The 24,658-nt window shown below is 54.8% G+C and overlaps 1 protein-coding gene across 6 annotated transcripts in view; it reads left to right on the forward strand.

The window, feature by feature from the left end:
• LOC118006663 (peroxisome proliferator-activated receptor gamma coactivator 1-beta-like) overlaps positions 1 to 24,658 on the forward strand; it is a 107,854-nt gene that overhangs the window by 77,234 nt on the left and 5,962 nt on the right. For 2 of the 6 annotated variants that reach the window (XM_034999387.1, XM_034999389.1), the window contains exons 2-10: positions 1,703 to 1,876; positions 8,421 to 8,642; positions 11,858 to 11,974; positions 13,030 to 14,167; positions 15,110 to 15,146; positions 15,761 to 15,825; positions 16,972 to 17,761; positions 21,223 to 21,298; positions 23,351 to 23,475. In XM_034999387.1, coding sequence (XP_034855278.1) covers positions 1,703 to 1,876; positions 8,421 to 8,642; positions 11,858 to 11,974; positions 13,030 to 14,167; positions 15,110 to 15,146; positions 15,761 to 15,825; positions 16,972 to 17,761; positions 21,223 to 21,298; positions 23,351 to 23,475 — 2,744 coding nt within the window. Of the gene's footprint in view, positions 1 to 1,702; positions 1,877 to 8,420; positions 8,643 to 11,857; positions 11,975 to 13,029; positions 14,168 to 15,109; positions 15,147 to 15,760; positions 15,826 to 16,971; positions 17,762 to 18,545; positions 19,640 to 21,222; positions 21,299 to 23,350; positions 23,483 to 24,658 lie in introns of those variants that run through there. The other 4 variants (XM_034999388.1, XR_004678150.1, XM_034999390.1 and 1 more) reach the window with 4 other exon arrangements.

Here is a 24,658-nt window from a genome sequence, read left to right on the forward strand (position 1 = left end):
AGAGGAGAAGGAAGCTGAGCATCCACCCGAGTGTTCCCTGCGGCCAGGGCAGCTGAGTGGTGGTGACCTGTAGTAGTAGGGTGTGTTGGGCAGGGCCTGGGGCGATCCCAGGGATGTCCCCGGAGACAGAGATTCGCCGAGCACCCTGGTCCCAAGTCTGAAAGCAGGGGACCAGCCACTTGAGAGAACCTGGTGCTGGTGCTGCCCGTGGGTACAGGATTCTTGCAAAATGCCAATTAAGACATTTGACCCAAATTCGGATAAAAGCCTTTTTCCTGTGTCAAGTGGAGCTAATAATATACATTTGTTCATAATTTATGAGGCTTAGTAAGTGGGAACAATTAAGGAAGAGGCCTGCGCAAAACCTATTTCTTTTAAGTGTCACATAGGCCTTTTCTTGTTCTCTAAGGCCGTCCCACCCTCTCTGCCCACCATGAAACACTTTATTGTTTTTATTATTCTTATTTCTTATTTGTTGTTAGTACTGTTAGCTACCATTTACTGAGCATCTTCCGAGCCAGGCTGTAACATTGCTTTGTTTAATCTTAACTCTCTGAGGCGGGTGTTGTCCCATTCTACAGATGAGGCCGGTGAGCTTCAGAGAGAAGAGATTTGCCCAAGGTTTCACAGCTGGCGAGTGGGGATTATGATTCAGGTCTGCCAGACCCCAAAGCCTGTGGTACGCCATTTCTGGGTCAGCCTCCCAGCTCGGGCTGTTTCTCAATCTGCAGGGCATCCCTTCTATTGGTGGTCGTTAAATGGGGGAGACCAGGGTCAGAAAGCCATCACCTTCTGATGAGTCGGTCCGGGGTTTGGCCTGAGAACCTGCATTGTTTCTAACACGTTCGCAGGTGGTGTTGACCCTGCCGGTCCTGGGACCACACTTTGAGATACTCTGGTTCAGTCACTGCTGTTACCGTAGTCCTCTGTGCCTCCCTCCTCCCCCACCCACCATGGTCAGGTGCGCTTAGAGCCTTGTAGACCTTTTCCTGTACATTTGCATATGTATTATTGTACACAAAGAATTGTGTAGTTTGATTTTTCTCTTTACGCACATGAGATCATAGTCTACCTGCTATATTCTACAATTTAGTTTTTATTTCCATTTCATGTGTCTTGGAGAGCATATACCTCTACCTCATTCTTTTCAGAGGCACTGTGGTTTTCCAGGCTTCAGGTGATTATAGTTTTATTTACCTATTTTCCACTGATGGCTGGTCTTCCACATTTTAGACATTACGCATAGTCCTGTAAAGTCGCTGAGAACATAGATGAGTATTTCTCCAGAACATCGTCAGCCATCATTATTGCTGGGTTTTGTTTCATTGTTAATATTGCATTCCAGAAATCCCCTTTCAGGTGGGGACAGTAAATGAGTATCTGTTTAGAGCTTCTAATGAAGTTTTCAACACAGTAGTTCTGCTAAGAAGAAAGAGGTGCTGTGGGGCGTTGAGGGATGTGTAGGAGAGCAAAGGAGGAGGGGAGAGAACAGCAGGCAGGATTTAGCTTAGCTCCTGGTAGATTCAACCCTTGCCAGAGGGTGGGGCCTACCTTGGTATCTCTTGGTCACATGGCAAAATCGGGCCTTGACCAAGGGCTGCCAGAGGTCCAAGTTTGCAGCACCATGAGTAAGAAGTTCAGTCCACGCCCGGATCCAGCCAAGCCCAGCTCTGACTCCCCTCCTTCCTTCCTGTCTCCTCAGGGTGGGGGGTCCGGGGAGGAGCAACTCTGCGCTGACTTTCCCGAGCTTGACCTCTCCCAGCTGGATGCCAGCGACTTTGACTCAGCCACCTGCTTCGGGGAGCTGCAGTGGTGCCCAGAGAACTCCGACACTGAACCCAGCCAGTATAGCCCCGATGACTCCGAGCTCTTCCAGGTATGTCCTCCGAGCCTTGCGGTCACTCTCTGCTCCTGAAAGCCTGACTCTGCCCTGCCCCACCTGCTTTTGCATTTGCTCATGCAAAGAAGTCTCATCACCCCCCAAAGCTCTTGGGACCCTGCCTCTTGCCCTGGATCTGCCCTTAATCTTGGGCAGTTCTCACCCCCCCGCCGGGCCTGTTACCACCTCCGCACAGTGAGGGCCGGGAAGAGCTGCTCTTGCCAAGCCACCCCAGTCAGAAGGGAGCCCCTCAGTGGGCCCCGGGTGGTTTAAAACCCCGAGACCTCCCTTCCCTGTATTATCTCACTGAATTCTCATCCCTACTCTGCAAGGCAGGTGTGATTATGAACCCATTTTATAGATGAGGAGACTGAGGCTTCGGGAAGTTAAATCATGTGCCGAGGGCGATTCACCTAGTCAGTAGCTGAGCTGGTTGCAAACCCAGTCGGCCTTCCTCCTGAGCCAGGGCTTTGTAACCACGGCGACGCCATAACGGAGATGACTCACATGTATTGAACAACTGCTCTGTGGCAGGACTGTCCCTGTTGTGTCTATTAACTCATTTAATTCTCTTAACAACTCTTAGAGTGGGTACAGCTGTCTTCATTTTTCAGCTGGGGGCCTAGAGATTGTTTAAAAAGAGACAGTTCTGAGAACTGCAGTGCATATCAGTGCCTCTCACCTTGCATTCTCTGCGTCCAGTCTCAGGGGGCCCGCGACAGGCGACCTTTCCTTTAAGAAGCCCCCGAGTATGGAATATTACGAAGTTTGGGATTTACTTCAAAATACAGCAAGCTCTGCATGCATTTGTGGGTGTGGGTGTGGGTGTGGGTGTGTCGGGGAGGGTAGTAGGTGAAACAAGATCCGCCGTGTTGAAGCCGAGTGATGGGTACAATCAGATGTATTATTCTTTCCTTGAAATCTGCTCCCCCATAAAGACTGGCGGGAGAAGGCCTCGCTCCCCACGTCTGTCTGGCAAGATAACCATTGTACCAGTCATGGGCCGCGCGCATGTCAAGTGTCATGCTGGTGTGTGATGGGCATCGTCTCAGTCCCCAGGGATTGTAGCGCTCCTTCTAGAAATGGAAGCTTCCTCTTCCCATCAGGCACTGTGCTGTCTACAGTCTAGAGAGAAAACTGACCCAAGCTCATTTAACACAGAAACCGTGGTCATTGTGACACGTGCACAAAAGAAACGAGCCGGGTGTGAGAAGGGGATCCAAAGACTGGATGGTCAGGAAGGGCCTCTCCGAGGAGGCCATGCTTCAGTTGGAGGATGAGAGGGGGAGCAGCCATGTGAGCTCAAAGAGCGGGGACAGAACTTTCCAGGCAGAGGAAGCAGTAAGGGCAGAGCCAGGGAGCAGGAAAGCTTGCTGTGTTGGGGAACAGAAGAGCTGCGGGTAGCAGGGGGGGAGTCAGAGAGGTAGTCAGGGGCCAGATCATGCAGGGTCTTGTGGGCCATGGTGAGGAGTCTGGATTTTTCCCAAGTCTGTTCTAACCTATAAAGAAAGGACTGTTAATAACCATTTTACAGGTGAGGAAAGTGAAACTCAGAGAGGTTGAGTAATCTGGTGCCAGGTCACACAGCTAGGAAGGGTCTAACTGAGGAAGCCATACCCCTCAGTGCTGAACAACCTCTCTGCCAACCCTGTGCAGAGCAGCATGGCTGGGCTCCAGTTCTGGCTTCGTCCAGGGACCTGCATTCTTTATTTGAACGATAGGGATAAGACCTACGCTATGCTGCTTTCTCCCTCAGAGGGGGCTAACTTCCAGAAAATGCTTTCAGGTCATGGAGAGCTGATGAGCGAGAGAGGTTTAGATACTGCATGGAGACCAGCCCCACCTGAACTGAAGAGGCCCCCACTTCCTCAGACTGGCCAGACCCACCAGCAAGCCCCTGCCGAGATCCCACTCTGTGCTCGAAATGGTCTTGGGCACAAGTGAGCCTGTGTGGCCCTAGGGCTCCCAGCCCCGCGAGGAAAGCAGAACCCTCGCAGACAGATAGCACCCTGGCTGACCCCTGCCCACCTGCCCTCCCAAGCCCAGGCCAGTTCCACCCATTACCCACGATGAGCCCCTGTGTGTGTGATTATGTGATCAGTGCCTGTCTCCCTGCCACACACACATCATAAACCCCATGACCTTGGGGGCCACGATGGCATTATGCACTGTTCTATCCCCGGGCTCTGCACAGAGCCTGGCACTCGCTCGGGCCTTAACAAACATATATCAGATGAATAAATCCTTCAAGGCCCAGCTCTCCTGTTGCCTCCTTAGGCAGTTGGTGAGTTCCTCTCCTGGGCTCCCATCTGCGTGTGCCCACGCACAGGCTTGCCTGTGTCTCTGTGCCCTTTAGACGGTGAGTTCTTGAGGACAAACAGCATTGGATTAGTCTCGGGCCCTCACATGTCATAAGGACTCGATCACATGCATTGAATGAAGGAACTGATGGTGATTCTTTCCTGCCAGGGACCAGATGTGGCCCATTCCACAAACCTCAAGCTCGTGTCGTGGGTTCTCTCTCGGCCACAAGCTCGGTTTTCTCAGTTGGCCACTGGGAATCCTGGGGCCATGCTGCCTGGGTCAGAGTTGGGTTCCCCCAGTCAGATGGTGCCACTGCTATGGAAACAGACTGGGAGCGTGGAGGGCAAGCCACGGTGACAGGGTTAACACCTCCTCGGGGGCAGGGACTGTGCCCTCCGTGTCTCTGCGTTTCCAGAGTCCTCCGGCCAGGACCACAACCGTTGCTAAGTAATTTTGGAGGAAGCAGGCTTTGGGTTGTTCTGTCAGTTTGCTGTGTGGTCTTGGGCAAGGAGCTCCCTGAGTTGGGCCTCAGTTTCCCCATGTGGGGAATGTGGTGGATTCAATCAGTGGTTCTTGATCCGTTGAGGGGAGGGTCACCAGGTCCTTTTAGACTCTGATGAAATCTGTGGACCCACTGCTGGAAAAAAAGGAGGAAAAACTGATTTCCTGGGTTTTCTGGAGCCCAGTTGAGTCTCCTGGACAGGCGGGATTTCTGTCCCTTGTAGCAGAAATCCTGTTCTATGTCATTCCGGAATTCAGACCCCTCCTAGGCCTTCAAAGTGAAGCATTTTCCCTAAGATTTCTTCAAGACTCCTTTTCCTCCGGCTCAGGAAGGCTGGGGTGGGGCTGAGGCTATTAATATCCCTTCCTTCCCTGATTAACTCTCCATTAATTTGCACTCCGCTTCCAAGTGGAGCAGGCAGAGCCTGGCCAGTGGGCCCGCGAAGAGGAGAGGGTGGTGCAGCCCCTGTGATGTATTACCCTGGGTGCTGACAGACGCTGTGGACGCTGTGGGCAGATCGGCCTTGCTTCCCGGCAGGGTCAGGGCCTCCAACCCCGCTGGCTGCTCCCGAGCTGGAGCAGCCCAGGGAGGGCTGAGGAGAGGGGCAGGTCTTTTGTTACTCATTTCGTTTTGGCCCAGCCTGTTGGGTGCTTCCTGAGGGCTTGGCTGTTTTACATTCATTTTCCCATGGTGCCTGGCACACAGTAAATCCTACCCCCACCCTGACTTGCTCTGTGACGTTGACAAGTCTGTTTCCTGGACCTTCATTCCCCCCCGCCAAAAAAAGAATGGCAAATAGGTTTCCTCATAAGGAAATGAGGAATATCAGTTATTGCCTGGAGGGCTCTGTTACAGATGTTGGTGTAGGGGCACCTGGGTGACACAGTCAGTTAAGCGTCCGACTCTTGATTTCAGCGCAGGTCATGATCTCAGGGTGGTGAGATTGAGCCCCACGTCGGGCTCTGCGCTGGGCGTGGAACCTGCTTGATTCTCTCTCTCCCTCTGTCCCTCCCCCCGCTTCTCTTAAAAAAAAAAAACCAAAACAAAACAGAAAGATACTGGTGTGGAAAGAACAAGAGCACAATTGGTGAATGATATGGGGGAGGGGCAGTGGCGTGTGGGGCCCACGTTTAACACCCCTGGTCATTACATGATCCCTGAGGGATCCAGCTCTGATGTGTGTGATAATTCATAGTATCTCTGGGCCATTGGCTGTGTCCCTGTGGGAAAGGGGGAGCTCTCGTTCCATCTGGTGCTGGTGACATCATTTCTGAATAACTTCCCTCTAGAATCTCTCTTTCGAGATGCTCATCTCAGTATCTCCCGGTGGCCAGAATTCACTGTTTGGTGCATTCGTTGTTCTGTTCGACAAATCTGCCTGGGTACCACCTGCCCCAGGCGCTGAGCTAGGCTTGGGAGCACCCTCTGGAGGAGCACTTTCGTCACTACTTCCAGACCTGGCCTTCCTGAGCAGACAGTGCGGGGAGAGGGGGATCATGTTTTCCCATTCTACAGAAAAACCAGCAAGGCTTAGAAGAGAGAAGCGATTGGCTCACAGTCACCCCGTGGTGGCACAGTCTCATGTGGTCAGCCCCCAGAGTGGTCGTTGGGTCCCTGGTTCCAAGGTCTTACTTCAGGTCCTGTCAGGAGAGACATCACTCTGGGAATACAGGGGACTCTGGCCTGAGGGTGGTGGTGGGGGGCAGTCAAATGAGCCCATCACATTCTCGAGCCAGGGTCTGCAGGCCCGGATCTGCCCTTGTGTTGTTGCCCCCCCATATACACACACTCCCCAGGGCCTGGGTCAGGCCCAACCAAAATCTTCTTTCGATCTTTCTTTTATTTTAGCTCTGTTCCAAAAATGACAAACGCGTTTGTCCTCTCCGCCCCATGTCCCCCTTCGAGTTACTCAGCCGCTGTCCGGTTGTGAAGGCCTGGAAGGGGCTGAGTGCAGCCGAAGGCCGTCAGGAGACGCGATTCTCAGATGCACTTCTTGAAGAAGGGATAAATAGCCTGACCTGGGGTGGGAAAGTGTGCGGGCGGAGGCCTCACGTGACCGCAGGCGCCTCCTGCCAGAACAGGCCCATCGGGCAGGGCTTCCTGAACCAGGTGCTCGGTGCCTCACCTGGGAGCCATGTGAGCACCACGCTCCAGGGCCTCTGGGCATGGGGGCCCGCGGGCTGCTGTCTGTGGGTGGGCAGGCCGTGTGCGTGCTGACCCTTGTCATTGTAGGTCTGAGGCATCGGAGGAGCTCGAGTCTCAGCTCATCTGTGCCCCAGTGGCCTCAGTAGAAGTCCTCCCCTGTCCTGGATTTACTCTGTGACCCTGGACACCTTGTTCAACCTCCACATGCCTCAGTTTCCCCAACTGCAAAATAGAGATTAGAGTAGAACTCCCATCATAGTCCTCGTTGTGAGGCTTCCCTGAGGCAGAATTCACGAAGCCTTTCTGCTCCTCTCCTTGGCCCCAGTCTTTGTCCCCGGCTTTTTGCTCCAGGTTTTCCCCTCTGCCTGGAGTCTTCTGTTGCCCCCCACCCCTTCGCCTGGCGCCTTCTTGTCTTCTAGGCCTCAGTTGAAGTGCCAGCGAGCTGCTCAGAGCAGCCTTCTGGGACCCCCCTCACTATCCTGTAACTCTTCACCCGTTCTCTCCGTAGCAGCTTCCGATTACTTTCTTCCTAGACTTCCATTCCCTGAAATGATCTTGTTTGTTCCCTTGTTCTAAGTCTGTTCTCCGCTGGGGAGGAAGCTCCATGGGGGCAGGGGCTGCACCTGTCCTGGCGTGCGGTAGGACTGGTGCCCGGACCGTGCCGGGCGCAGAGTAGCCATTCAGTACATGCGTGTCCGGGGAGGGGAGGGGGCGGGGAGGCTGCCCACACCACTGCCACCGCCATCCCAGTAGCGATGGGAGCAGTGGTCCTAAGTACTGATTATGCACCAGGCACCATTTGTTTGAGAGGCATCTTCATATACGTTAACTCAGATGAAGTCAGGTCCTGAACAATAACTGTAAGAAGTAGGTACTGTTGTTGTGTGGGACAGATGAAGAAACTAAGTAATTTGCCCGAGGACCCATGATTGATAAGTATGGGATCTGAGATGCAACCCCAGCTCCAGAGCCCAAGCTCCTAAGCCACCACTCCTGAGTGGTGAGCAAGGCCGAGGAACCCCCTGGGACATGGGAGCGGTTTATTATTGCTGTGGTTATCATTGTCACAGCCAACCCCAGAGCTTCCATCCTGTACGCTGCCTGCCTGGGCCCCAGCGTCAGCGGGGCTGGGAGGCCGCAATGGGGTGCTGTTGCCAGAGGCAGGGACCAGCTTCAGGGGCCAAGGGCTGTGTCCCAGGAGTCAGAACAGGAGGCTGTGGTGTGGGAGGCCGCTGTCCTTGGTCAAGGGGACAGCAGGTGTCTTCCAGGTGGACAGCCCTGTGCTCACACTGGGGAGCAGCAGAGCCAGGATTGGAGCTTCCGGGGCGAGGCTCTTTCCAGTATCACGTGCTGCCTGCTCGCAAACTTCTGTGATTCCTGAGTCGCTAACATGTTTCTTGGGCATCTGCTATCCCAGCGATACTGAGAGATCTGAGAGCGGGGGAAGGACGGGAGAGGATTTGGCAAGGGGCTGATGGTGGTGCAGCTGCATGTGCAGAGCAGATTTCTACCAAGAAGACGTGCAGACGGCCAAGCCCAGGGTACTGACTAACCGTGTCCCTCTCTGCTCCACCGCGCTCCTCACTTCAGATCATCGACAGTGAGAATGAGGCCCTCCTGGCAGCGCTCACCAAGACCCTGGACGAAATCCCTGAAGACGACGTGGGTCTGGCTGCCTTCCCGGCCCTGGACGGTGGAGACGCACCATCCTGCACTTCGGCTTCACCTGCCACCTCATCTGCACCCCCCAGCCCCAGCCCCTCGCTGGAAAGGCCCCAGGCCCCGACGCCTGAGGTGGACGAACTCTCCCTGGTGAGAACCTAGTTCCAGCTGACGTGATGGTGGTGGGCTGGGCTGGGCTGTCTGGGTGTAGGCTTGTGGGTGCAGGGGAAGCTGCACCAGCCGCTGCAGGGCTCTCTGTGCACCACTGAGCAGCCTGGAAGGGCAGCCTGGAAGGCCTCCGGGCCTCACTGTTCCTGCCTGTACAGCTGGACTAACCCCGCAGGCTCCACCTGCACTCTGTAGGTCCTTTGGGATTTCACCGGTTGACCTTCCTTGTGTGGTAAACCCTCGAAATCACATGTAAACCTTTCCCTGAAGGTTATGCATGCACACGCAGTCAAAATTCAAGCAGGAAGTGTGGATAGTTAAAAGCAAAACCTCCTTATCCATCCCACAGTTGTGTTCTCCTTGCTTGGAGGTAACCATGGTTACCGATCTGTTTTGTGACTTTCCTCTTCCACCTTTTTTTTTTTAAACTACAAAAGGGAGTCCACATTATACACTGCTCTGCACCTTTTCTCAGTGAACTGTCTTGAAAACTCAGCTGAGCACAGGTCACTCTGCTCCATCCTTTTTGTCAGCTGCGTAGTGTTCTTTTGTAAGGATATACCGTAACTTGTTTAACTCGTCTCCTGGTTGGTGGAGATTTATGTTGTTCCAACTCTGATTGCTACACTGTGGGGGTCAGTGTCCCGGCACAGGCCTTTGCCTCATCTAAGTGGGTGAGTTTCTAGCAGTGGAATTCTTGGGCCTGCAGATACCCGATGTTTCAGTTTAGACAGCTGGTTCCAGATTGCCCTCCACAGGGTTTGGGCTGGTTGATGCTCCCACCAGCAGAAGCTCAATGCCGTCTGTGAGTATATGTGGAATGGGGGAATGAGCAGTTTTCTGCACAGTTTTGCAGTTTTCTGGGGAGAAGCCTTCAGCTTTTATCAGGTTCTCAAAGGAGTCCAGACCTCAAAAGTTACTGAAAGCAGTTGCCCCTAATTCAGGCTGAGGGTGTTGGAAGCTGGGAGCTGAGATGTCATGGAGCGTGTGAAGTCCAGCTTCACTCACCTATCTTGGGGTCCCCACCTTGGTGCTGCAGCTCCTGGGGGCTGACAAGACCCAGCTGGAAAATCGGAGCCTATTGAGCTGGGAAGGGTCTTAGGTCAGGGAAAGTTCTGAGCGGAAAGGCCCTTGGTGACTATCAAGTGCAGCTCTGGGAAAACTGAGGCCCAGAGCAGGGAGGGATTCTCCTGTGGTCACAGAGCAAGTCAGTATTCTGACTTCTGGTCCAGGAGGCTTTTCCTTCTTTCCCACTGCCTGCAAGTTCCCCAGAGCGGCATGAAACATTTAGTAAGCACCTACTGTGTGCTGGGCACGAGAATGTGTTCAGTCCCACATTGTGGCTTCTGCTGACAGGAATCCGACTGGGTTTGAATCCCAGCCCCAGCAGTTAGTGCTTGTGGGTCCTTTAGATCCCTAATATCTCTGATTCGGCTTCCTGGTCCATAAGGTGAAGCTGATAATAGCGGTTATCTCAAAGGCTGTTAAGAGGAGTCCAGCAGATAATGCATGGAGAGCACTTAGAACGGTGCCTGGCACAGCAGTTGCTCAATAAATACTATCTAAGTAATAGTCCTGGCGGTAGTACTACCAAGAGGAATTCTCAGTGTGGGGACTCTGGAGAGCGATCAAACCCCAGAGAGGCAGAGAGCGACCCCTGCTGGCCACAGGGTGTTTGTCTCCCGTGCCTCAGACTGCCTTTCCTCCTCCGTCTGTTGAGCACTTCAGGCACTGTGCTAGGTGCACGGGAAACAGACTCACCCTCTAGACTCCCAGCATACCCACAGAGTTCAGAATGGCCCTGAGAAGTGATCCAGATGCCCAGTTTTCATGGGTCCCAGAGAGTCCACCGGTGGACTGACCAGGACCCATGGACCTCTGTATATCCGTGCGTCTCTCTGAGGTCAGCAGCTTCTGTCTTATCCCTTGAGAAACTCCTGAGTCCAGAAAGGTTCATAACTAGTCCTTTAGTGTTCTTGCTGCCATTATGCCAATGGAGAAACCAAGGCCTGGAGAGGGAAAGGACTCGCTCAAGGTCTCATAGTGAGTGGGGCTGAGCTGGGCCAGAACCAGGTCCCTCCCACCGGCTCAAGGATCTTTTGCTGTCCATGTCAGAGAATCACAGAGCTGCGTGTGTTGGTCTGGGGTCTAGGTGGGGTGGTGGGAATCCTCAGCTTCTAAGGGAGTGAGGAGTGGCCTTTTCTCTGGTGCCTGAGCCTTTGGCACTCCTTGCTGGAGTGACCTGGGGGGCATATCCCTTGAGGGAAGATTGGTGCTATAGCAAAAACCCATCATGCTTCCCGACTTGTTCTCAGTCTTGCTGGGACAGGATCCCTGGTGGAATTTCCAGGGATGCTCGGCTCCCAGCTCTCTTGCTGGGATGCACCATGCACCTACCCTCTGGGTGCAGAAGTGTAACAGCGTCTCAGCAATTTTTATAGAAAACTTAGAAAAGCTAGACAAACTTTGGTATTCTTCCACCTGTGTAAAAACAGTCAGGTGTGTTGGAGGTGGTACATACATACATTCTTGTGTGATCGATCCGAAAACCTCAGGATTGGGTCACAAGAAGGTGGTTAATAGTCATTGCCTCTGGGAAGGAAGAAGGGGACACCTCAGGCAGGAGGGAGACTTGCTTCTCATTGTCCACCCCTTAGTATTTGTGGTATATATTTTTACACCATTTACAAGTATTACTTTTTTAATTTAAGAAATTAACTTTTAACGGAACAGTATGAATAAGCAAAAAGAACAAAAGGGAAATCAGCTGGAATCCCATACCAAAGAATCATTGTGGTGCCCGACTTTCCAGATTGTGTGTGTGTACTATAAGTGTATGCAGAGTGTCCCAATAAACTGTTCGTGTCATATCTTAACAGTAGAGTGGGAAGACATTCCCCAAGATCTGTGTGGATTTCTCAAAGGCACAGGGCGTTAGTAACTCTGAAAACGATTTACATTTTATGGGGATGCTTAGATTGTTAGACAATCTGCTTTCTATACTTAATGTAATGGGAACATATCCATGAAATGCCCTCCCTGTATTCTTACCATAGTCCTGTGATGACCCGGGGTCAGGGCGTGCACCATCCCAAGAAGCTGCTAGCTCTGGGCTCAGACTTCTCCCCAAGCCACGTTTCTCCATGTCCCCCAGCAGAGCACAGCCCCAGCTCCTCTCCTCTCTGCTTCTCCCACAGCTGCAGAAACTCCTCCTCGCCACGTCCTACCCGACCTCAAGCTCCGATACCCAGAAGGAAGGGACCACCTGGCGCCAGGCAGGCCTCAGGTCTAGGAATCAGCGGCCCTGTGTCAAGGTATTTGTGCACGTGTCCCCAAATCCACCCAGGCCCCCAGGTGACCTCTGAGGGGTGCAACCTTCAGCTCTTATTAGGGGGTATTGAGTTCAGTCACCTTCCCATTTACCCTCCTTGTGCCTCACATAGCCCTTGTAGCTGGTGCGCTGGGTACTTCTTGAGGCCCAGGCCAGTTTGGGGTTCTGGAAAGAGCATTGGACTTTCTCCTACATCTCAGTGTTTGAGGCACCGTGTTAGACATTGGGTTAGAGCAGGGACAAGAAGATGTGGCCTGCTCTTAGCGAGCTTATTCTAATGGGTGACACACAGAAACCTCAGATCCTCGCTGGAAACCACAGTAAAGAGTTTGGATTTCTCAGGGGGGAAGCCATGGGAGAGTCCCAGGCTCTGTTGTGAACACCAAGGAGCGAAGCAAATCCCTTTTCCTCCTTGGACTCCATCTTCCAAGATTTTCAAAGAGGTTTCACCGGTGATTCCTGGCATTCCCGTGACTCAAAGCCTGCACTCGGTCCTTCGCCTTGGGTCCCTGGACACTCCTGCAGGAGACTGTTGCACACAATCCCATGCCCTCGGGGCAGAAACAGGGTTTTTTTTTTGTTTTAACAGTTTTATGGAGGTTTCACTTATATATCATAAAAGGCACTTATTTCGAAAGAACAATTCGATGATTTGTAGTAAAGGGACAGGGTTGTGCAGCCACGACCGCAATTTAGTTTTAGAACATTGCCGTCATCCCAGAAAGCTCCCCAGCACCCCCATGTACGCTTAATCCCTCTCCCCACACCCAGGCGACCACTAATGTGCTTCCTGGTGCCATTACCGAAGGGTATAGTGCAGCGGAGCGGGGTGGTCACAGCAGGGCTGCGGCAGTGAACCGGGAAGGGGTGAAATCCGTGGCTGGGAGGCCTGTTAGGAGGCTGGTCGTTCCTTTGCTCCTCATGACCTGAGCGCTGCTAGATGCCATGTGGGCCCCCGCCGGTGGCCACAGGCGTGGGGCAGAGTGGGGGGGGGCAGTGCGGGCCTCCCTCCTCACTCGGCCCTCTTTCTCTCTCTAGGTGGACGGCACCCAAGACAAGAAGGCCCCCCCGACGCAGTCTCAGAGTCGGAGTCGGACAGAGCTGCAGAAGCACCTCACTTCGGGGCCCCCCTGCCCCCAGACTGAAGCCCGCTCCCCAGGCAGGGGCTTGCAGCCACCACCCTCCCTGAGCCCCCAGCTCCCAGCCAAGGAGGAGGAGGAAGCTGGTGAGGACTGCCCGAGCCCCCAGCCGGCTCCAGCCTCGCCCCAGGCCCCCCCAGCCCCGGGCAGGGCAGGCCCCGGCGCCCAGGGGTCCCGGGAGGACATGCAGGAGATGGTGAAGCTCATTCGCTACATGCACACCTACTGCCTTCCCCAGAGGAAGCTGCCCCCACAGGCCCCAGAGCCAGCCCCCCAGCCCTGCGGCAGCCCCTCCAAGCAGGTCAAACCCCGGCCCCGGTCCCAGCACCCTTCCAAAGGCTCCTGGGCTGAGTTCTCCATCCTGAGGGAACTTCTGGCTCAAGATGTCCTCTGTGATGTCAGCAAACCTTACCGCCTGGCCACACCTGTCTACGCCTCCCTCACGCCCCGGCCCAGGCCCAGGCCCCCCAAAGACAGCCAGGCCTCCCCTGGCCACCCGTCCCCCGTGGAGGAGGTGAGGATCACAGCTTCGCCCAGGAGCACCGGGCCCAGGCCCAGCCTGCGCCCACTGCGGCTTGAGGTGAAAGGACATGCCGGCCGGTCAGCCAGGCTGCAGCGGGAGGAGGAAGAGGAGGAGGAGGAAGAGGAAGAGGAGGAGGAAGAGGAGGAGGAGGAGGAGGAGTGGGGCCGGAAAAGACCGGGCCGAGGCCTGCCGTGGACCAACCTGGGGAGGAAGCTGGAGAACGCGGTGTGCCCCGTGCGGCGTTCCAGGAGACTGAACCCGGAGCTGGGTCCCTGGCTGGCATTATCCGATGAGTCTCTGGTCCCTGCGGAGCCCCAAGGAGCTCTGCCCTCGCTGCGCCTGGCTCCCGAGGCCTACGACATGGCGGGGGCACTGGGCAGCCCCACGGATGAGGACAGTGGCCAAGACCAGCAGCTCCCACGGGGACCCCAGATCCCGGCTCTGGAGAGCCCCTGTGAGAGTGGGTGTGGGGACACGGATGAGGACCCCAGCTGCCCACGGCTCCCTTCCAGAGGTAGTCGGAGTCAGTGGTCTGCAAGAGAGGGGGCAGGGATGGGGCGTGGCGTACCCCACTGCGCTGGGAGCCAGGAGCCCTGTGCTGGGCAAGTCCCTTCCCCTCTCCAGCTCTCGACTTCCCTTTCTGTGCAATGGGCTAGTTGGGCGGATCTTCAGGAATCACCCACCCATCTCTGAGTTTCTCATCACGCATGGGCCAGGCACCACTTAATGAACACGGAGCGAGATGCCTGCCTTCGTGGGGCTTATGTGTCAGTGGGGCAGACAGGCAATCACAAAGTAAATAAAAAAGGAAGATAATTACAAATTGTGCTAAGTGCTCTAAAGAAGACGTCCTGGGTGATGATGTGACGAAAGGAGTGAGTCTGTAAATCGAGCTCCCTAATGACGTTGAATTTTAAATGGTAACAGTAGTGGTGGTGATTATAACAGGTATCTATCGTATGCTTGCTGTGCCAGGCGCTGGTCTGAAACTTGACACAGCTTAACCCCACTGACTCCTCACGGGGGCCTGTGTGGTAGGTGTGGGCATAATCTCCATTGTCAGACACAGAAACTGAGGCACAGCGGTATCGAGCGACCCGTCCAGCTAGCGAGTCCGTCCATCTGTCCACCTGTGCCTGGGCCCCCCAGCCCCTGGCCATCCCTGGGGCTCCCCCCGCCCCGCACTGTACTACACTGTTTGGCCAGAAGGGGTCACCTGCTCTTTCCGAAACCTCCCGTAGCCCTCCCGCTGCTCATGTTGCTGAGACCCTGGGAAGGAAGGTGGCTTTGAGTTGTCCCTGCCCTTCCCTAAAAATGACGGAGGCTTTTGGGTCACATGCCTGCAGGGAGCCCTGCTTGGCACCAGTGGGAGTTCGGGGTTTCCTCCAGAGGGAAACGTCTGCTAGTGATGCCGTGTTGGGGAATCTTATTTTTTTCTTTTTCATCTTCTTTGCAGACTCTCCCAGGTGCCTCATGCTGGCCTTGTCACAAAGGTAGATTTTTGGAAATCACTGGTTTATTATTCCATGAGTCTTTGTCCTGTTGGGTATGTGTATCGGGGGTGGGGGCTTGAGTGGGTGGTCAGCCTCTGTGCCTGCCCCGTCCCATGCCCCCACCCTCATTGCCATGTGGGGCCCTCGGTAGCTGGGGTCCCTCAGAAGGGAGGTCTCTGCAGGCCCAGGAAAAGTGGGGAATTAAGGTTTCAGGCCATTTCATAAGCTGTCCTCTCCAGGACGGGGGAGGGGGGTGGAATTCTTTTCTCCGCAGGGGAAAGCTGATAATACTGTGTGGCTTTGGCAAGTCTCCTCCCCACTCTGGGCCTCAGGTGCTCCTTCTGTAAAATAAGGAGGGTGTTGGAGAGTGATGATGCTTGCCGTCTCTCCATCCTCCAGAACATGTCTCCTGTGTCTCCTGCCAGAGCTGTAGGCTGCTTTGAATTCCTCTAAGCCAGGATGGGGGTTTCCCAGAAAATTCTCCCTGGAACCCACGTCTGTGGGCAGCAGAACCAGGGTCTGTCACAGTGTCCCGTTGCCCTCCTTGCATGGTGGGGAAGTGGAGCCTGCTGCTGATGGGCCTCTTTCCTTTCTGTCCTCCCCACCCCCACCAGTGACCCTCCTTTCGGCAGGAAGAGCTTTGAGCAGACCTTGACGGTGGAGCTCTGTGGCACCGCAGGTGAGCCCGGGGCTCGGCTGGTAGGGTGCCCTTGGGGGAGCCGACACGACTCCTGGCCACGAGTCCCCACACGGAGCGGCCCCCTCGAGCCCTCCCTGCCACTGCTGCACAGGCTGCAGGGCCCCGAAGGTGCACAGTGAGGGTGTCGTAAGGGGGAGAGTCAGCCAATCGGCTGCAAACGATCCGCACATGAGCTGAGGGCGGGGTTAGGAAAGGGACACACGTCTCCCCCCGAAGGAGCCCACCATCTTCTGTAGGAGACAGACTCACGCCATGACGAGTCCTGTTCCAGGCACACGCATTCAAAGTGTGTGCCAGAGCTCTGGGAGCACGCAGGAGGGGGCGGGCGGGGACCGGAGTGTGGCCCGGGAAGATTTGCAAGGCCTCCAGAGCAGGGGGCTTATGAGCCGGGCTTGCCGGAGGAGCAGAAGCTGGGGAGATGAAGGAGGCGGGCAGGAGGTCCCTGGTGGGCAGGATTGATGGGAACAGAGGCACGTGGGGTGAAATCACAGGTGCCCCTGGGGAGGCTGGTCACCTGGAGTCGCTGCGTAACAAAAGGGGGGCGGGCAGGAAGGAGCCATCACAGAAGGCCGAGAGGAATGCCGGGCTGAGGGTTTGATCTCCATCCTGGAGGCTTCAGGAGCCCCTGAAAGGGAGAGGTCGCGGGTGTTCAGCAAGTGCCCTTGGGTGCACTGGGGAGGAGGGAGGCCAAGGTCAGATGCGGGAAGCACTGATGGCACTGTGGCGGCCTGGTCCAGGTGGGAGGTTTGACCTATGGCGCCTGCCTCCTTCCCACTCAGGGGACCTCGGAGCCAGTTGAGAGAGCTTGTTGAGTGACTGGATGTAGAACAGGAGGGGATATCTCAAATGACCTGAAGGTTTGGGCTTCTGTGCTCAGGCTACAGAGGGATGGCAGGGGGATTTCGTCACATGCCCGCTCGAGATTGGCCGTGGACTGTGTGCGGAGTCCCGGGCCACATTCAGGCTCAGCCAGCCGTGCAGCGATTGGTTAGTGACGCCTGCCATTCGTTGGGCTGGGAGAATGGTGGTACCTGGGCTGCTTATTTGCCATCCCAGACTAGAGTCTCTGTCCATTGGAGAAGTGATCTGTCTCCGCCTCACAGGGTTCTCCTCTTGCTTGGCTAGGACTCACCCCACCCACCACACCTCCCTACAAGCCCACAGAGGAGGACCCCTTCAAGCCAGACATCAAACACAGCCCAGGCGAGGACAGAGCTCCCAGCCTCCCCAGCTTGGAGGGCCTCCAGCTCGGGGCCGCCCCCGTGGCTGCCCACAAGCTGCCAAAGAAGCACCCAGAACGGAGCGAGCTCCTGTCCCACCTGCGGCATGGTACAGCCCAGCCAGCCTCCCAGACTGGTCAGAAGCGCCCCTTCTCCTGCTCCTTCGGAGACCATGATTACTGCCAGGTGCTCAAGCCAGAAGGTGCCCTGCAGAGGAAGGTGCTGAGGTCCTGGGAGCCGTCTGGGGTCCACCTTGAGGACTGGCCCCTTGTTGGGGCCCCACGGGCTGCGGGGCAGGCCTCCGACAGGGAGGAAGACAGAAGCTATGACGGTGGTGCCCCCACCAAGGACAGCGCGCTCCTGAGAGACCACGAGATCCGCGCCAGCCTCACCAAGCACTTCGGGCTCCTGGAGGCCGCCCTGGAGGACGAAGACCTGGCCTCCTGTAAGAGTGCGGAGTATGACACAGTCTTTGAGGACAGCAACAGTAGCAGTGGTGAGAGCAGCTTCCTCCTGGAGGAGGACGAGGACGAGGACGATGAAGAGGACGACTCGGGGCTCAGCCCCCCTCGCTCTGACCACTGCCCCTACCAGAGCCCCCCAAGCAAGGCCAGTCGGCAGCCCTGCTCCCGCAGCCGCTCCAGCTCCGGCTCCACCTGCCGCTCCTGGTCACCAGCCGCCCGGAGGACCTTCAGGTACGGGTACGGATGGGTGGCCTCAAGGGGGACAGTGGGCAGCTGAGGACCGCGGTTCCCAGGGTGCCAAGGGAGGGAGGAGCCCTGAAGCCGGGGCTCCGTCTCCCCATGTGGCCCACGTCTGGTCCGAGGCCCTGGAGGTTCTCCCTGGGGCAGTTGTGGGCAAGTTCTGGAAGCAAGCAAAGCCTGCTATGTGATGGTCAGGAGGCACCCAAATCTCTTGGCCCTGGGAGAGCAAGAAAGCCCACTGCCTGGCCATTCGTGGCCTTTATGTCTAAGTGAACGTGTCCCTTACTCATCTGTGTTTTCTGCTTTTATATTTGTAAACCGGACCCAGTTTAGTATCTATGTGACATCGACACGTGAAAGGAAGATTAGCAGAATTCTCATCTGCGTTCTAAAAAAAAAATAATACCTGACAAACAATGAATCATGGAACACTTCATCTAAAACTAATGATGTAATGTATGGGGATTAACATAAGAATAAAAAAAATCATAAAAAAAAAATACCTGGACTTAAAGCAGGGATAAGGTTTATTCCCATTTCTTGGTGCTGCTGAGCTGTGCAGGACTTCTAGCAGCCAGCCGTCCCCCTGGTTGCTGCTGACCTTCCCACAGGGATGGATGGTGTATCATGAGCCTGTGTGCTCCTACCATCTTGGCTCACTGAACTGGTCTGAAAGAAGGTGCCGGTCCAGAAGTCCACGGGGAGCTGGGCAGAAAGAATGGAGGTTTGGCATATGTTGGTGGAGACAGGTTGCTTCTCTCCCCGATCACAGCAGGACCTGATTCTTCACCTGAGGGAGGCCTGAGGAGGGTCAGTGCAGGTCCCAAACCCTCTGCCTGAGATGCACGTGAATGACCACTAGATGGTGCTCTCGGGTCTGGAGCCGGGCCCCGGCCACGTGGCGCTCGTTACCCTGTGATGACTGGACCCCACCCGCCCAGCGTCTGAGTCTGTGCGTCTGGGGGTGGTGGTGGAGAATCTGCATTTCTAACTAGTTCCCAGTGATGATGATGTCTCCAGAGTGCCAGACTCTGAGACCCAGAATTCAGGTAATAGAAAAATATCTTTTCTTAGAAAAACTCCGCTTTATATATCTATACCAGTAGCTCTTATCTGTTTGAAAATCTGATTAAAGCAAACACTCCTCTTCCCCTTAAAATGTACATGGACCTCTAACTGGGCATTCAATTTTAGGGGGTTTGTAGACTCGAGACACTAAGGTTAAGAAGCCCTGCATTACCTGTTACTCAAAATGAGTTCCTTCTCGATTTCTCTAAAAGCCCTTCTACGTAATAAGCCAGGATGATTGGTCGGACCTCTCTGAGCCCTCTTTCCGGCTCCAGTCTCCTGGTATGCGCATTAGGCAGTTTCCTCTGCAACATTTCGTAGCTCAGAAGCTACTAAGGCTCTTTTCTTTTAGAAATACAACCCCCAAGGCTGGAACTGGAGCTTCCTGGCCTCCATTCCCTCCTGACCAGTTCAGGGCTGTTGGGGGAAGGCCTGCATTCATGCACTTGCCTGCAGAGAGTTGGGAGCCTCTCTAGAAACTCCCATGGATTCTCCTTTTCCTCCTCTAGAAACTCCATGGATTCTCCTTTTCCTCCTCTAGAAACTCCATGGATTCTCCTTTTCCTCCTCTAGAAACTCCCATGGATTCTCCTATTCCTCTTCTTGCTTTTGGGCCAAGTTCAGGGCTGGCTTTTTCTGCTCCCTAGAGAAAATTAAGTGGTTAATTCAATTCTTGCTCAGCTGACAGAACTTGGCGCCTGGTAAATCTGGTAAACTGGTCATCCGTCTTCTCCAAACCCACATTTTTTCACCCATGCTTCCAATACCAAACATTGGTCCACAAGTGTTTTGTTTTTTTGTTTTTTTTTTTAAAGATTTTATTTATTTATTTGACAGAGACACAGCAAGAGAGGGAACACAGGCAGGGGGAGTGGGAGAGGGAGAAGCAGGCTTCCCGCCGAGCAGGGAGCCCGATGCGGGGCTCGATCCCAGGACCCTGGGATCATGACCTGAGCCGAAGGCAGACGCTTAATGACTGAGCCACCCAGGCGCCCCGGTCCACAAGTGTTTTGAGCTGGTTTAAAAATAACAAACCCCACAGTACCTTCTGGTCACTCTCAGCTCTTCAGGTGGGAAACTGCCAATCTGTTGCAAAGGGATGATGATACTGTTATTTATAGCACTTTATTTATTTATTTATTTTTCAATTTTTATTTTTATTTTTTTATTGGAGAGAGAGAGGGCAGGGCAGAGGGTGAGAGAGATTCCCAAGCAGGCTCCATGCCCAGTGCAGAGCCTTACTCGGGGTTCAATCTTGTGACTCTGAGATCATGACCTGAGCCAAAGTCAAGAGTCGGACGCTTAGATGACTGAACTACCCAGAACGCATTTATAGCACTTTAAAGTTTGCAAGTCATATCCCCTTCTGTGACCCTATTTAGCTTCACAGATGCACTTGGAGGGCACATCTGCTTCTTATCCCCATTTTATAGATGAGGTTGCTGAGGCTCTTAAGAGGTGCAACAGAAAAGCAAGCAAGCAATTATTGAGCAGGTCTTGAGCTCAGCATTTTCTAATTTGCGCCTCACAAATGGCCAAGGAGGCTGTACAGTCAGTTCTCCCTGTCTTATAGTCGAAGAACTGGAACTAGGGGGATGTAAATAACTAGCCCAAGGTCACCCAGCAGGGAGGTGGTAGGGCCAGGATTCAAACGCAGGCCGTCTGACCAGAGAGCCGATGTGCTTATCCTATGCGCTGAATTTCCCGAGGACACAGATGGAACGGGCAGAGCCAGGACTCCCCGCCAGCCGCGCATGCCACGCTCCTTCCACTCTAGCATCTGGCTCCCTGGAGGAGGCCAGGCGAGAGGATGCGGGCATGTGATGCCCAGGAGGGTCCTGGGACTGCGCGCCTGGGCTGAAGAGCCTCATAGCCGGACTGGCCGTGGGGGCTGTGACCGCCGGGCTCGCCTCTTGGCTGGGCACCAAGCGCTAGAGAGCAGTGGGTCTAGGATGAGCAGCTCTCCTTCTAGCTCTGGCTACCCCACGTTCTAGCTTTAGGCAGATCCCATACTGAACCTGAGCCTTGGGGTTTTCCTTTGGAAAATGGGGAAACGTAAGACCTCATAGGTTGCTTTTCCCCCATCAGATCAAATGCAGTAATGAAGCGAAAGAGCCCTCATGGCATAAAAAGGCGCTGATTAGCGACACGGTGATTCCCAGCAATCCAGTCCCAGAAGCTGTGGCCAGAGCCATGTGTCCGATGGTGCAGACCCGCACGCAGTCCCGGGCTGTCGCTGCTGGGGGCGAAGCTGGGCTTCTGCAGGCGCCCTTGTGAGCGAGTTCGAAAGAAGCGTCCCTTGCTTCCTGGGGCAGCTGCACCCGCCCACCCTGCCGTGGTCCCTCCTGAGAGTGAGTGCCTCTGCTTTGCTTGTTCACTGACAGATGTGAGAGCAGAGGGCCGTGTTCAGACGGAACGCCAAGCGTCCGGCATGCCAGGAAGCGGCGGGAAAAGGCCATTGTAAGTGATCTGGGGCCCCGGAGCCCGGAGTGAGTGGGGAAGAGCAGGGGCATCAGGACGTGCCAGGACTTCCTAGACCTGAAGCCCTTTGAGGCTGGCTGTGGCCTGCAGAAGATAATTCCATTTCTCTGACTTCAGAAAGCACCAGGGTCCCCAAAGGGCACCAGAGGTGGCATCGTGCAAAGTGTGGCCTAGGGACTGGCTGTGAGGCACGGAGCCGGTGGTGATTTTAGGGCTGAGCATTGGAGGCTCGACAGGGCCAAGAGGGCAGGCTGTGTGTGTGTGTGTGTGTGGTGGGGGGGCAGCAGGGAGCAGAGCTGGGCCAACCAGGCCACAGAGCAGCCCTGCTGCCACCTTCTGTGTGACCTTGGGCAGGTCTCCCAGCTTCCCTGAGCCTCAGTTTACTCATCCATACATAAGGGAGTTGGGCCTTGTCCTTCCTAAGGGTCCCCCAGCTTGATCAGGGCTAAGGGATCAGGAGAGCCTGCTCCCTGCTTCCCACTGACCTCCCTCATCCTCCCCCAGAGTTAGTCTCTGGGCCCAGGCTGTGCCAGGAAGCTGCAGAGGAGAGCTGGAACCAGCCCCTCCACGTCACTGGAAGGAAGGGAAGGGAAAGTAAGACGGGGCGCAGACAGACAGACTTGAGCTTGATTGCTTTCCCCCGTGACGGGTGCTCCGGGGCAGGGATGGCGGGGTGGGTCCATGAGGTGTGCACACCCAGAGGTGCACAGCTGTCAGCAAGCAGGTCCTGACCAGCACGGGCTGTGCCTGGAGCGTCTTTCTGGAATGCATGTGTGGCCATTCAGCGGTTGTGACGTGTTTGGCATGAGCGAGACGGACAAGGTTCCCCCCAATTCCTGTGGCTGGGGCAGAAGGGGGAGAAGGGCAGCAGACTCATAAACAAGGAATAATCACTGTAATCAGAGGTGGGGAGGGGCACGGTGGCAGTAATCATGGCAGGCTAAAGTCTCCGAAATCAACAGTCGTGTGTTGACTGTCGGGGAGGATGTGTTCATAGGGCGGTCTGGGAAGGACATCGGCAAGGAGCTAGATGCTGATGGATGAAAGGGGCCACCAGGCAGTTTCAGGAGGACCGTGGGGCCAAAGCAGCAAAGAACCTTACCAGTTGAAGGAGCCGCCAGGAGCCTGGGGGAGGGCGTTCCTTCACTGAGCAGAACCCCGTTCCCCTGCGATTGGCAGTGGAGGCCTACCGTGGCCCCTGGGCCGACCTTCCCTCCCTGTCCTCTATGAGATGAGAATGGAACGGCTCCAGAATCACTGGCCTGAACCTGTTCCCAGAGAAAGCCTGTCCAAACCAGAACCTGTCGTTTGACCCACTGGAGCACAGGTTTCCAGGAACGCAGCTGGAGTTGACCCAGCGGGTCAAAATAGCTCTTCCAGCAGCAGGGCCTTGAACTGGATCCAGTCACAGATTGGAGAGGAGAGGAGGGGACATTCCAGCCTGGGTTTCTCCCCACCCCTCCCTCTGCTGGGCTGTTCGAGGGACCCAGCTCACCTGATGTGACCTCTTAAGTCACAGTGTCTCCATGCTGGCCTGGCACAGCTGGGGATGATGGTGGCTCCAAGCCCCATGGCCTGCATCCCTTTGCCCTCCTCCCAGCCCACCGTGACCCCCACAATGACCTGGCTCCCCATCCTTGCCCATTACCATCTTGGCAACTTGCCTTTCTACCACAACCTCCCCCACGACCAGAAAAAGTCCCAGGCTCAGAACACAGCTGTGGAAGTAGGCAGTTACATTAATGATGAACCCTTCTCTCGTCTCTGTCCCTTCTCGGCTCCTTTCCTTCAAGCGAGCAGTTGCTTCCTTTGGGAACCATTCCCCATCCGACTCTCGGCGGCCCCTCCGGCAACAAGGCAGGTCTTCTGGGATAGGGATCGTCATCGTCCTCTCTGACTCCAGCCCCAGCTGGTGTCACCCACTCAGCCAGGTGTCATGGGCTGAGGACGAGGACTCCACAGGAGCCCACCATCAAGGGGGTCCCAGGAAGCCAGGCAGTGACTGGGTCTTTCTGTGTTTCCCTTCTTGAGCAGGGCGAAGGCCGTGTGGTGTATGTTCGAAATCTCTCCAGTGACATGAGCTCCCGAGAGCTGAAGCGGCGCTTCGAAGTGTTTGGTGAGATTGTGGAGTGCCAGGTGCTGACGAGAAGCAGGAGGTGAGTCAGGTCAAGCTATTGCAGAAGAGGGGAGCGGGGAGGGGCAGAGGTCCCAGTCCGCGCCTGGCCACACAGAAGATGCCCGAGATGTGCAGAACAAATCTGATGAAACCCGCAGCCTGGACCTGGAGAGCCAGGCCCCAGAGAAGGTCCAGTAACAGTTGTGCGGCCTAGCAGTAAGCTGGTGGTTTGCTAAGTGCCAGGCAATTCCTGTGCGTTCTCTTCAGCCTTCGGGCATGCCTGTGGCCTCTGCGCTCATTCTAGCGCTCTCCCTTTCGGGAGAGCTCAGACCAGTTAAGTGAGCAGCTAGTTAGTAGCAGAGCTGAATCTGCAGCCCACATGTCCGCTTCAGGTTCTCTACCTTGGGGCTGGTACAGGGCAGCAGACAACCCCCGGGGGCTTAACTGCACACTTGTACTGGAACGCCGCTGACCTGCAAGACCCCCGCTACTCACATCCCTCCATTCCACTGGACCAGCCAGCTTCAGACCTTTTATTCTGCTGGGTGTCTTGGTTTTTCCTCCCTCACCTGGGGAAGCAGTGTTCATCTGTCAGGGGATCTGCAAGAAGAATGGGTTGTGTGTAAATGCACAACTTAGATGTCAAAACTGTCAGTTTCGAGATAATTCTAAAGTATCTCCCATTGTATTTGCCAACTAGGTTATTGAGGTTTTTAAATTCTAATTTAACGATCATTTTTAAAAGCTTCATTGAGAAAATAGTTTCTATATAGGAATCATTACACACTTCATACCCATTAAGGTGGCTACAGAACATCCCAAGTGTTGACAAGGGTGTGGAGAAATCAGAACCCTCGTGCACGTTGGTGGGAATGCAAACTGGGGCAGCCACCATGGAAACCGGTATGGACGCGCTTCAAAAAATGAAATAGAGAATTACCGTGTGATCCAGCAATCCGCTGCTGGGTATATACTTAAAAGAATCGAAAGCAAGATCTCGAAGAGATACTTGCACGCCCATGTGTATAGGAGCTTTATTCACAATAACCAAGAAGTGGAAACAACCCAAGTGTCCATTGACTCATGAACAGATAAACAAAATGCAGTCTCTGCATACAGTGGAATATTACTCAGCCTTAGAAAGGAAGGAAATCCTGTCACATGTCTCAAGCATGGATGGACCTTGATAATCATAACCTCATTATGCTCTATGAAATCAGCAG

This window comes from Mirounga leonina, unplaced genomic scaffold (assembly GCF_011800145.1).
Source record: "Mirounga leonina isolate KUSES-001 unplaced genomic scaffold, KU_Mleo_1.0 Mir_98, whole genome shotgun sequence".
NCBI lineage: Eukaryota > Metazoa > Chordata > Mammalia > Carnivora > Phocidae > Mirounga > Mirounga leonina.